We start from the raw sequence: 13,090 nt of genomic DNA, 5'->3' as shown, positions 1-13,090 counted from the left end.
AAAGTGGTGATCCTAACTGACCTAAGACAGGGAATTTTACTAGGATTAAATGTCAGGAATTGTGAAAAATTGAGTTTAAATGTATTTGGCTAAGGTTTATGTAAACTTCCGACTTCAACTGTATAAGACACTTATATGTACCGACATTTGTTGTTTCTCTAAAATCTGCGATATTCACACAAGGCGCTGCATGATTTACAATTGTCCTGTTGGCGGGACGCCGTTCCCTAAGAAGTCCTCTTAAACAGTTTTGAAAAAGTTTAACAGTGCAGTTTGGAAGGGCATTTGTTTTAATTGTTGTTGTTTAATTAGGCATGGACAACATAACAGTACACAACATTGATTATTTAAGTGCATAAGTTAACCAAGACTTTCGTAATATGACTAAACTAATCAAATGTAATTTTTGTTATATTACAATAGAATATTACATAATGTTAGTTTATAATTTGTACAGGTATTTTTCCCATTACATTTTCAAATGCAAAAACACTGCATTCATGAAATACTTTTCACAAGACAATTTTTACTATTGCATGCATAACAAGACCCACAAACACTTAATCAGACTAGATTTCACATCAATGGCAACATACAAAACAAAACACAATTGTGTGTGAGCTCCTAAAAGCAGCAAAGGGGAATATAAAGCATATTTTTATGTATAGAAGAACAGATACAAAATGCAGACAAATAGAAAAACACATAGCATGAACAACAACCCATTGATAGCAGACCTAGCGTCATTAGAACACGGTGCTAGGATGAGGTGAATAGCCCTTTGAGACAAATGTTACAGTAGAATCATTTTGAAGCATTACCAAAACAATCTGAAAGCTATGAAAAACACATCTAAACAAGAACTTTCCCTTAGAGCTAAGATTATAAGGCTATTGATGAACTCAAAGACTGCATATTGTGATCCCAGCAGGCTAAATATTAGGTGCCAAGATTGTGTCACTATGTACAAACGAAGGAGACTGGCTGGTGTTAGTGTGTTAATGTTGTCGAGGGTTGTTATGAGTCTTTCAAATGGATATCTTATTTCTCTTCTTCATCCTTTTCCCTCTCTGTTGGATCATTGATTTTGTCATCTAAAGACAGCTCAGAAGATGGTGCTCCAGCGTTTGGGAGGAGGGCGGGACTTGGTCTCCTGTAGACAGAGGGAAGTAGAAGTAATACATTAGATGATTGACATCTGAATAATACATTCTATACAACCAAAGGAGGAAATACAGAGTTCAAAAGTGCTTGTCATGGTTTGACAAGTGTCTCTGTATTCGATGGAAATAAGTATTTCCATCGAATACTTATAAGATTGGGGTTTAAATTGTTATTTGTATTTATATGATTGTCAAATGTCACATTTTCAGGGATTCTTAATTAGTACATACTCTCGGGAAATAGGGTTGAGGTAGGTATAAAGACATCAATAAATAATACCATCAATAAAAAGGAGTGATGCAATAGAGATTAAACTGAAAAAGCATGAAAAAGCAAAACTGAAAAAGCAAAATACACAGTTTGTAATTCATTTCCCTAATACCTATATATTTACATGAAAATTGCCTAGCCAAATAGTGTAATTACAGTGCACTTACTACATACCTGTTTGCTTACTGTTATACCTGTTTATAACAATGTGTACCTACACTGTGATTACACTGTAACTACTATGTAAATGTATAGGAACGTATATCGAGTGGAACCCAACCTTAAAAATATATGATATTTTCATTTAATTAATTGCTGATGCATATTTGTTAGCTTATTATGATGGCAAATACATCTCAATGTAATTAGATTTTTGGGGATTTTATGTGTAGATGAATGATGATTCAGGATGGATATGGCTAGGTTGCAACTCTAATTTACTCACTGATTCATGATATCACCACTGTTGTTTTGAGAGGTAAACACAAACAAGAAAACAATGTTTATCAGGTGCATCTTTAGACAGTGTAACTGTGTAGTGACAAGATAAACTTGCGACACAAAAGTCAGGATGTCTCACCAGGTTGAAGATTTTGGACAGTGTTCCTTGGTCTCTGCGGCGTCTGTGAGGTGACTTTGTGGCATCAGCACGCAGTGGCGTGGCCTAGAACAAAATGCTTTATAAACACAAGGAACATGGCTGGACCTGAAACCTTATCAGTGCTCAGTTCTTATTAGATGAAGTAGGGAGAGAGGACACCAAAATGGTGTCGAACTAGTAGTTATATTGAGTTTGAAAATATTTTGATAAATACAATGGGTATAAATGTTATATTACTAATTCTCGTTTGCATTAAACCTAGAAATGTCATGTTGCTATCCAAATAAATTGGCTTCATTCAGTGATCTATTAGTGTAAAAGAATGCTGTGAATTAGACAGGAAGAGAGATAAATAAAGAACGACCAGCATTACAGCGCCCTTTAGGGGGAAAGATGGAAGTCAAAGGCATGCATTACTTCAGAACACACATAACACAGAGAACTGGTGATGAGCACATTTCAACTCTTACACACTGGACAGCTCACTCTATGGACACAGAGGAGTTGAATGAAGAAACACACAAATGCAGGAAGATTAGTGAGTCACTATGAACAGAGGAGGGGGCAGAGAGGAAATAGTTTCAGACTGGTAAGGAAAGGTGGAACTTTTGTATATAGGGGTCCCTGAGTCCTTAACGGTTGTGGTTTAGAAATAGTTGAGGAGTGTCAAAGTCATCCAGAAGCAGTGACTGAATTGAATCGTCAGAAACACAATGAAATATAATGGCACTACAGTCTAAGCTACTTTTCCAGGAGAACGGCGTTCGACGTTGACATTTTCCATCAGAGTAAGAATAGTAACATTTCACGTAAACAATGTTTGTACTTAGCAAAATTCAATTCAAGCTATGTAAGGAAATATATATATTTTTGATGTTAACTGTCTTGAAGAATCACACAAGGGAAAGGATGCAGAGCTGGGAGAGTAAGAGTTAAGTAAGAGGGAAGAACAATATATCAAGACGGTCACAGAACGACATTAGAGAACGTCTTTAGACAGAGGGAGACATTGAGATGTCATTATTACGCACAGTGCCGTAAAGTCAGCAGTGTTTGGGGGGTTTAGGACTGAGTTTGAATGACCTACCAAGCCCAACACCTTCCTCCACTAGACATGAAAGAGAAAGAGAGGATCAGGAAGATTCATGCAGGCCTACTGGAGCAGCGCCTGTTAATATAACTGCTGAAAGTCTAGCTACCCAACTTGCACAGGCCCATGAAGAGATGTAAGTCATATGCAATGTAAAAAGCAAGGAAAGTTTAAAAGCTAATTAACATTGTTTTCTTGACAGAGGCCTAAAGAAACTGTAACCACAGTAAATACAAAAATAATACAAAATGAGGTAATGGAACTCACCCTGGACTTGGGATGGGGAGAGGATGTCGCCTGAGGCTACAGAACACAACAAATGATGAGGTCCTATTCTATGAGTTCAAAGATGGTTACATGAAGACATTGGCTAATTGGTAAAATCCTTTGCAACACCAGAATTTGATTTTTAAAAACTGTATTTTTTTCAAGATTTTCAAGCAACGGTGCAGGCCTAAAGACACAACTTGTCTTGTATTAAATAACTACTTTTTCAACTTTACAATTGTTTATATAACTAATCAAATACATGTTATAACAGATACAAATGCAGTGAGGTATTCAATCCTAAGATACTCACGCTCAAGCTCCTGAAGAAATGCATTACGGCATTCTCATTAGCCCGACGTCGAGGGACTGGCTTGGGGGAGGTGGCATGACCCCGGAAGGACCCCTAAAGTTATAAACATGAGTCAAAAACTCACTGGTGTCTTACTGCTACCGTTGGACATTCAGGCTCAATGAAATGTCTACATGGTTATAGAGCACATGTTAATCTACTCCATAAACATCTTTATATGTATTTGAAATACCGTTTTCAACCTGAGGTGACTTTCTGAACAGATACAATGCTCTGTATCTCTTCATAATAATTATTTGTTAATTTTATTTGTAATTTGTTACCTATCTATTTTTTACTTTAACACATATTTTTCTTAAAACTGCATTCTTGGTTAAGGGCTTGTAAGGGGGAGGTGGTATGATTCAGCGCATGTGACAAATAACATTTGATTTGATTTAATGTTATGCATCTTAGTTCACCTAGTTAGTTTTCTTACATTGTCTGCTCAATGGAATTAGAAATTAAATTAAATGCATACAGATGAGGGTTTAGAAAGCTGTTAGAAAGCTGTACAGATGCATCTTTCAGTCTGCATTCTTGTAATAAAACGTCAGCTTATTTTTCCCTCTCAAACACATGCTTGTGAATATTTCCTGACATCTTTCCCGGTATACAAAAAGGGTTGCATAACCAAATCCTCCCTCATATGAAGGTGATTAGGAGTTTTTTTTTTAAAGCTGTCTGACTGGAGGATTGCACTTTAATGGAAGATGCTCAAAACCTGTATAAAGAAACTATTCTATAAACTATAATTGGGCAGAAAGAAATTCAGATTTCCAAGAAAATGGCAAACAATGAACCTATCTAGGAGTACAACTTTACTATAGCAAGAAAATTCTGCTGGAATTCGAGAATCCTCCCTTTTTTTTAGGTGTATGCAGATCACAACTACAGATGTAGGATCTTAATTTGATCACTCTTTTGTTGCTGCAAATTTTCCTACACTGCAGGAAATGCAGATGAGCTTCGTGATTTAGATACATTTCTGAAAACCCGTACTAACTCACGGTTATATTAACAGTATTGCACTTTGTAGCCTACTTTTGTCCAGCCTAACTGCCAATCAAGAAACATTATTGGCTAAATGTTCAAATCTTGTTGGTGCAGGATTATTTCGCTACGACAATACTGGTCAAATTAAGATCCTACATCTGTAACACAAACTACGGCATTAATTTACATTCTCATATCTGTAAGTGTTTAACACAAGCACAGAGCAGAGTAGAAGACAGGATATTCTTTCAGTATGTCTTCAATGGGAAAATAAGGGATAAGCTGTTGTTGACCTGCCACTCTGCAACGTGCCCCCTTCCTTAGATTTGGTTGCGATAAACTCTAGAGAAAATAAGTTAAAGGTGGAGCTCAGAATAATTTGGGGGTGTTTGATCAACATGCTCAGCATTAGGAAAAAACATTAAACCTTATAGCCCGCAGAGGACCACCTGGTGCCTAATGCAGACAGATCACATTTGATATTCTGTTTGCTATCAAATCTGTACAGCTAAACCAATGGTGGTCAAAGTTTTATGAATTAAAATAAACTATGCAGTAGTTGTATTTCAAATACAAACACCAACCATCCAAGATCTGCCCACAAGTTCCCCTGAGAGCTGCCCCTAAACCTGACTGTTGATTCTAACTATTTCAATAATTTGAGGAACTCTAAGTGCAAATATATTTTATGAGGTAAGGCACTGATTTTTCTACATTGGTAAAAACATTAAAGACATGCTTTGGAACTTTGGCAACTAGTAAGTATTTATTTTTACTCTTTTAAACACTGGGCTGGATGTGTCAATATGTAGTTCATACATGCATAATCTACGATCAGAATTACTGTTGTACCTCAATTAGCCACGAAATCCCTAGTTTGAAAGCGACTGTTTACTGGAAGCTGTGCGGCGCCATTTTCCCCCATGTCGGCCAGCCCCCTAGCAATTCAAGTTCCAGTCAATGAGCTTTAGCCCCTCCCCATTTGAGTGACATCTAGCAAGATGCACATACAACAGAGCGAGATAGAGAGAGAGCAATGGCGTGGTGCACATACTGTACCTGCACCTAAACTGAGTATACCAAACATTAGGAACACCTTCCTAATATTGAGTTGTACCCCCCTTTTGCCCTCAGAACAGCCTTAATTCGTTGGGGCACAGACTCTACAAGGTGTCGAAAGCGTTCCACAGGGATGCTGGCCCATGTTGACTCCAAAGCTTCCCACAGTTGTGTCAAGTTGAAGGAATGTCTCTTGATACACACAGAAAACTGTTGAGCATGGAAAACCTAGCAGCATTGCAGTTCTTGACACAAACCGGTGAACCTAGCACCTACTACCATACCCCATTCAGAGGCACTTGAATATTTTGTTTGCCCATTTACCTTCTGAATAGCACACCATCAATTGTCTCAATACTAAAAAATAATTATTTAACCTGTCTGCTCCCGTTCAAATACGCTGATTGAAGTGGATTTAACAAGTGACATTAAAAAGGGATCCTAGCTTTCATCTGCATTCACCTTGTATACTCAGTGTATACAAGTAGTAGTACACCATTTTCGGGGACCACTTTTGGCTCGTACTCTCTTAAAAAGAAAATAAATTAAATGTATTCCTGTTCATCAAAGCGAATTCCTGTTATCTTTAGCGGTTCTATAGCTAGCCTAAAAATATTCCTCAACATAGCTGCCATAGCATTAGCTACTCTTCCTGGGGTCCAGAAAAATTATGTCAGTTATATACAATTTTACAAAAATTATATTACATTTCACAATAGATTTCACAACACATTAGCTCTAGAATAGAAATGACATTTAACCAATTATCTGAGATTATTACATTACATCAGGTAATTCTAGCTCTACAAGTATTTTAGTTCTGCACAATTAGTAAATCACAAATTTTAAAAGAATCTCTGTCTACTCTGCAGACTTCAACACAAAAACTGGACAGATGCATCCTTACCATCGTCATCTTAGACCTCTATAGACTGGAAGAGTCTTTGTGAGACAATTGGTTATGACAGCTGGTAACTCCAGATGCTCACCTTGCTCCCTTTCTTTTTGTCACCTCCAAAGAAAGTGCTAATCTGATCCATCAGACCAGGGGCCTTCTTCCTCCTGCTCAGTCCAAATGAGCTTTGCCCTGAGCTACTCGCTGTGGTCATGCTGGACGATGGCTAGGTTGGGTGGGGTTGAATGCTCTGTATCTGGGAGTAAGACTTCTTGCAAACAATCCAAACCAACTCTGTAAACTCTCTGCTGTTGCTCCTCTATCTATGTTACTTTTCTATCCGTCTGACGTTGGATGGGCAGTGTTTGAAGGTGTCGTCCCCATGCTCCAATGCACCATGGGAGATGATGCGGGTAAGGTGGGGGTAGGCGGCCACAGTGGCATCCATGGTGCTGGCTTGACTCCAGGCATTCTTTGGTCCCTCAGTGCCTGCGGAGTCAGTCACTACCGCCCTCTGCATGGGCCAGCCATTGTTCTCTCCCCTCCCCCATCTGCCTCATCAAGTCTGAGGAACAACAAGGGTTATGTATGAGGCTGAACTAGGGCCCTGATGAGTAACAGTCTCCAGCACTGTGAACTCATTGTTGAAATGGACCCCATTTATCTTTTTGATAGATTATATTGAAATAGGATTTAAATTAGCCCTGTTTTCCATACAGAGTTGACTAGAAAAGGAAACACCCAAAAGCTAACAATATTAAAACAAACTCTTTTAAAGAGAAATAATAACTACACAAATGTTATGTTCAGCCATGGAAAGAGCCTCCATTACTGTTAATATGATATTATAGGGCAGCCTCCGAAGAAACTCTTCTTAAAAACTGTATGCAAGGATTCATCTGTGTTGTCTGAGGAATGCCTCATTATCTTTCCAACCCCCAATGTCACGCTTCTAGGTAGCAGAGGTTCTGTTGTCTTTACAGGTCAGTAGGTCTGATATCTGATTGGAGGTTAACTTCACAGTAATGCTATTGGTAAACAACTCAGATGTTTTAAAAGGGTCTTATATGTATTTTGTTCCTAAACTGCTGTGGTTCTTTCTTTCTGTTTCCCCCATGGTTCCTTCTTCTCTCTCTCTCTCTCTCTCTCTCTCTCTCTCTCTCTCTCTCTCTCTCTCTACCATGCTTAGAATAATGCCTTGTAAAGCTTGTTAATGCTTTGTAGCTTATGCTTTACGCCTTGTATGTGAATCCATTCATTTTACAAAGTAATTAAATACTATTCTATTTAGAATTCCATTCTCAGACATTTGCTGATTGCCTATTACTGTAACTCAACTAATAGTCTTGCATGTTTTAATTATCTTTATGGAGTCAGATAAACATTTTAATAGGCTAATTAAATAGTCTTATCACAGGTTGCATGTAAGGTACATACAACATACACATATCAAATATTACCCCACTACAGTAAATTGTGACCCCAACGTGCTCTATCATTAGGATTTTGGAAGTACAGCAAATGGTGACTTCCGACATGATCTTACGGATACTTTGGATTAAATTAGCGTTTATTCTATTATATTCCTCGATATATAATGAATACGTACTTTATGTGATGTCGAATATGCAAGCAACAGATATTTCTGAGCTATGGCAATCGACTTGTATTTATGATTTGATCAAATGGAACCAAATGGAACCTAGTCTTTGCTAGATAGGCAGAGAGACCAGTACAGAAAGAGAGAGAGGAAGGAAGTGAGAAAGAAAGTGACAGAGGCAGAGAGAAAGGTGGGAAGAGAGTGAAAGACAGAGAGAGAGAGAGCGAAAGAGAAAGACAGCAGTGCAAATTTACTTAGAATTTTCACGTGTCTTGTTTGTCTCATGTCGTCAATGTGAGTGAATTTATTTCTGTCCATCGTGTCCATCGTCCGTCATCTGTTTTGTCTGTTTTCCCAACCCTTGTTTTCACTGCTTGGCCGGCTCCCCACCTCAAGAAGGTAGGTATTTTACGACATTGCATCCTGTTGTGAATTGTATGTTATTATAAATAACCTTAATAACCTGTGGTAATGTTGTTTTGAATTTATATAAAGGTGTGTTTTCTTGCAGACATTGGCTGTGAAGTATAAGTTGGTTGGTAGGTATATAGTACATAACTGTCTTGTATTGTAAAGTAACATTTACAAGCATGTAAATATTTGTATATTTTTCCATTTGTTTGCTGGTAATTATTTGAAACTTGCTCGAATTGGCTGTAAATGTATACATTTGCATATTAAATGTATTCATTGCAAGTTGTCACTTATACTCCCTATCACCAGGTCACCAGGCTGCTCATTATTACGCACACCTGTCATCAGACTCACCTGGACTTCATCACCTGCCTGATTACCTTCCCTATACAGTGGGGGGGAAAAGTATTTAGTCAGCCACCAATTGTGCAAGTTCTCCCACTTAAAAAGATGAGAGAGGCCTGTAATTTTTGATCATAGGTACACTTCAACTATGACAGACAAAATGAGAAAGAAAATCCAGAAGATCACATTGTAGGATTTTTTATGAATTTATTTGCAAATTATAGTGGAAAATAAGTATTTGGTCAATAACAAAAGTTTATCTCAATACTTTGTTATAAAGCCTTTGTTGGCGATGACAGAGGTCAAACGTTTTCTGTAAGTCTTCACAAGGTTTTCACACACTGTTGCTGGTATTTTGGCCCATTCCTCCATGCAGATCTCCTCTAGAGCAGTGATGTTTTGGGGCTGTTGCTGGGCAACACGGACTTTCAACACCCTCCAAAGATTTTCTATGGGGTTGAGATCTGGAGACTGGCTAGGCCACTCCAGGACCTTGAAATGCTTCTTACGAAGCCACTCCTTCGTTGCCGGGGCGGTGTGTTTGGGATCATTGTCATGCTGAAAGACCCAGCCACGTTTCATCTTCATTGCCCTTGCTGATGGAAGGAGGTTTTCACTCAAAATCTCACGATACATGGCCCCATTCATTCTTTCCTTTACAAGTCATCCTGGTCACTTTGCAGAAAAACAGCCCCAAAGCATGATGTTTTCCACCCCCATGCTTCACAGTAGGTATGGTGTTCTTTGGATGCAACTCAGTATTCTTTGTCCTCCAAACACGACGAGTTGAATTTTTACCAAAAAGTTATATTTTGGTTTCATCTGACCATATGACATTCTCCCAATCTTCTTCTGGATCATCCAAATGCTCTCTAGCAAACTTCAGACGGGCCTGGACGGCGTAGTGTGTTACTGATGGTAGGCTTTGTTACTTTGGTCCCAGCTCTCTGCAGGTCATTCACTAGGTCCCCCCCGTGTGGTTCTGGGATTTTTGCTCACCGTTTTTGTGATCATTTTGACCCCACGGGCTGAGATCTTGCGTGGGGCCCCAGATCGAGGGAGATTATCAGTGGTCTTGTATGTCTTCCATTTCCTAATAATTGCTCCCACAGTTGATTTCTTCAAACCAAGCTGCTTACCTATTGCAGATTCAGTCTTCCCAGCCTGGTGCAGGTCTACAATTTTGTTTCTGGTGTCCTTTGACAGCTCTTTGGTCTTGGTCATAGTGGAGTTTGGAGTGTGACTGTTTGAGGTTGTGGACAGGTGTCTTTTATACTGATAACAAGTTCAAACAGGTGCCATTAATACAGGTAATGAGTGGAGGACAGAGGAGCCTCTTAAAGAAGAAGTTACAGGTCTGTGAGAGCCAGAAATCTTGCTTGTTTGTAGGTGACCAATACTTATTTTCCACCATAATTTGCAATGTGATTTTCTGGATTTTTTGCTGTTCATTTTGTCTGTCATAGTTGAAATGTACCTATGATGAAAATTGCAGGCCTCTCTCATCTTTTTAAGTGGGAGAACTTGCACAATTGGTGGCTGACTAAATACTTTTTTGCCCCACTGTATATGTCTGTATATTTTCCACCATAATTTGCAATGTGATTTTCTGGATTTTTTTGCTGTTCATTTTGTCTGTCATAGTTGAAATGTACCTATGATGAAAATTGCAGGCCTCTCTCATCTTTTTAAGTGGGAGAACTTGCACAATTGGTGGCTGACTAAATACTTTTTTGCCCCACTGTATATGTCACTCCCTTTGATTCCTTCCCCAGGTGTTATTGACTCTGTTTCAGATTTATGTCTCTGTGCTTTTCTTGTTTTGTATTACGTTCCATTTATTTATTAAATGATTCACTCCCTGTACTTGCTTCCCAACTCCCAGTGCACGTTACACAAGTAAAATGTTCAATTGATTGTTCAGTTGCCCAGTTCCTTACTGGTCCTTCTCCCTAGCCATTAATCTTTTGTTTCCAAATAACAATTTTGCCCAGGTTTTTGTATGGAATTGGACATTGGTTTCTAGTTAGTGTTTGCATATCTGGAGGGTCTACATTTGTGTACGTAATATGGCAGAAGTGTCCGGGAGTCCATTACACAGCAGGGTTGAGTCATCACCATATTGCTATGCTTATTCAAGCCCCATCAGGTCAAACACTACAAAGACAGAGTAGGGGGTTATAGAGGCCTTAATTAAATTGGCCTGTACCTTGACGTGGTGAGAGGGCTTCCAACTAAACCAAGCCAATGTTATTGAAAATAAAGTATCCAATAATCTGTGAAAATAAATGAATGACAAGACAGTGTCACAAAAATACTAAAGTTGATTTATTAAAATCAGTTAGGTTTTCATAGCTGTTTCACAAGGTATTCATTACTGTAAATTGTAAGGTATACTTTGATGGTATTTATTTGTTCCACATTATTCATTATTGTATCCTAGGATAGTTTGGACACATCTAATATTTATTTTTTTACTATTTTCTACTTTGTAGAATAATAGTGAAGACATCAAAACTATGAAAAAACACATATGGAATCATGTAGTTACCAAAAAAGTATATATATTTTAGATGTTAGATTCTTCAAAGCAGCCACCCTTTATCCTTGATGACAGCTTTGCACACTCTTGGCATTCTCTCCACCAGCTTCAGGAAGTAGTCACCTGGAATGCATATCAATTAACAGGTGTGAATTCTTAAAAGTTAAAATAGAATTTCTTTCCTCAAAGAGTTTGAGCAAATCAGTTGTGTTGTGACATGGTAGGGGTAGTATACAGAAGATAGCCCCATTTGGTAAAATACCAAGTCATTACCATCATTACTTTAAGACATGAAGGTCTGTCAATTCGTAAAATGTCAAGAACTTTGAAAGTTTCTTCAAGTGCAGTCGCAAAAACCATCAAGCTCTATGATGAAACTGGCTCTCATGAGGACCGCCACAGGAAAGGAATAGTTACCTTTGCTGCAGAGAGCATGAGCTAATTAGAGTTCACTGCACGTCAGATTGCAGCACAAATAAATGCTTCACACAGATCAAGTAACAGACACATCTCAACATCAACTGTTCAGAGGCGGCTGCGTGAATCAGGCCTTCATGGTCGAACTGATGCAAAGAAACAACTACTAAAGGACACCAATAAGAAGAAGAGACTTGCTTGGGCCAAGAATCTCGAGCAAAGGACATTAAACCGGTGGATATCTGTCTTTTGGTCCGATGAGTCCAAACTTGAGATTTTTGGTTCCAACCGCCATGTCTTTGTAAGACGCAGACTAGGTGAACGGATGATCTCTGCATGTGTGGTTCCCAATGTGAAGCATGGAGCAGGAAGTGTGATGGTGTGGGGGGGCTTTGCTGGTGACACTGTCAATGATTGATTTAGAATTTAAAACACCCTTAACCAGCATGGCTGCCACAGCATCATGCAGCGATACGCATCCCACCTGGTTTGCGCTTAGTGGGACTATAATTTGTTTTTCAACAGGACAATGACCCAACACACCTACAGGCTGTGCAAGGGCTACTACCAAGAAGGAGAGTGATGGAGTGCTACATCAGTTGAACTGGCTTCCACAATCACCTGACCTCAACCCAATTGAGATGGTTTGGGATGAATTGGACCGCAGAGTGAAAGAAAAGCAGCCAACAAGTTCTCAGCATATGTGGGATCTCCTTCAAGACTGATGGGAAAGCATTCTTCATGAATCTGGTTGAGAGAATGCCAAGAATGTGCAAAGCAGTCATCAAGGCAAAGGCTGGCTATTTGAAGAATCTCAAATATAAAATATATTTTGATTTGTTTAACACTTTTTTGTTTGGTTACTACATGATTCCATATGTGTTATTTCATAGTTTTGATGTCTTCACTATAATTCTACAATGTAGAAAATAGTGAAAATAAAGAAAAACTCTTGAATCAGTCGGTGTCCAAACTTTTGACTGGTACTGTATATATTCAACCACAAGGGTGTACTAATGTGCTATGCAAGATAGGAAAAAATGATCATAATAGAGTACTTCTGAAATTATATTATTTC

The 13,090-nt window shown here is 38.5% G+C and overlaps 1 protein-coding gene across 4 annotated transcripts; it reads right to left on the bottom strand.

The window, feature by feature from the left end:
• Positions 1–269: 269 nt before the first annotated feature.
• On the bottom strand, positions 270–7,128 carry LOC109903773 (uncharacterized). Of its 4 annotated transcripts, XM_020500708.2 has the most exons (7): positions 6,789–7,081; positions 3,706–3,798; positions 3,393–3,428; positions 3,123–3,143; positions 2,015–2,098; positions 1,880–1,897; positions 270–1,153 (listed from the first exon to the last, which is right to left on the bottom strand). In XM_020500708.2, the coding sequence occupies exons 1-6, from the start codon at positions 6,906–6,908 to the stop codon at positions 1,892–1,894; spliced, it is 360 nt and encodes a 119-aa protein (XP_020356297.1). In that variant the 5' UTR covers positions 6,909–7,081; the 3' UTR covers positions 270–1,153; positions 1,880–1,891. The 4 variants fall into 4 exon arrangements, with proteins under 4 accessions (XP_020356297.1, XP_020356298.1, XP_020356295.1 ...); XM_020500709.2 differs by lacking the exon at positions 3,123–3,143 and having other exon boundaries at positions 6,789–7,128; XM_020500706.2 differs by lacking the exon at positions 1,880–1,897 and having other exon boundaries at positions 6,789–7,089.
• Between the last annotated feature and the right edge of the window lie 5,962 nt (positions 7,129–13,090).

This window comes from Oncorhynchus kisutch, linkage group LG14 (genome assembly GCF_002021735.2).
Source record: "Oncorhynchus kisutch isolate 150728-3 linkage group LG14, Okis_V2, whole genome shotgun sequence".
In the NCBI taxonomy this organism is placed as follows: Eukaryota; Metazoa; Chordata; class Actinopteri; order Salmoniformes; family Salmonidae; genus Oncorhynchus; species Oncorhynchus kisutch.
This window is presented reverse-complemented; position numbering and strand designations above follow the sequence as displayed.

Excerpts from the sequence above, each read along its gene's own strand:
- LOC109903773 (XM_020500706.2), bottom strand. The coding sequence starts at position 6,908 with ATGACCACAGCGAGTAGCTCAGGGCAAAGCTCATTTGGACTGAGCAGG. Across the intron at positions 3,429-3,705 it reads ATTTCTTCAGGAGCTTGAGC|CCTCAGGCGACATCCTCTCC; the intron begins GTGAGTATCTTA and ends TGTGTTCTGTAG. Across the intron at positions 3,144-3,392 it reads CTCCCCATCCCAAGTCCAGG|TGGAGGAAGGTGTTGGGCTT; the intron begins GTGAGTTCCATT and ends TTTCATGTCTAG.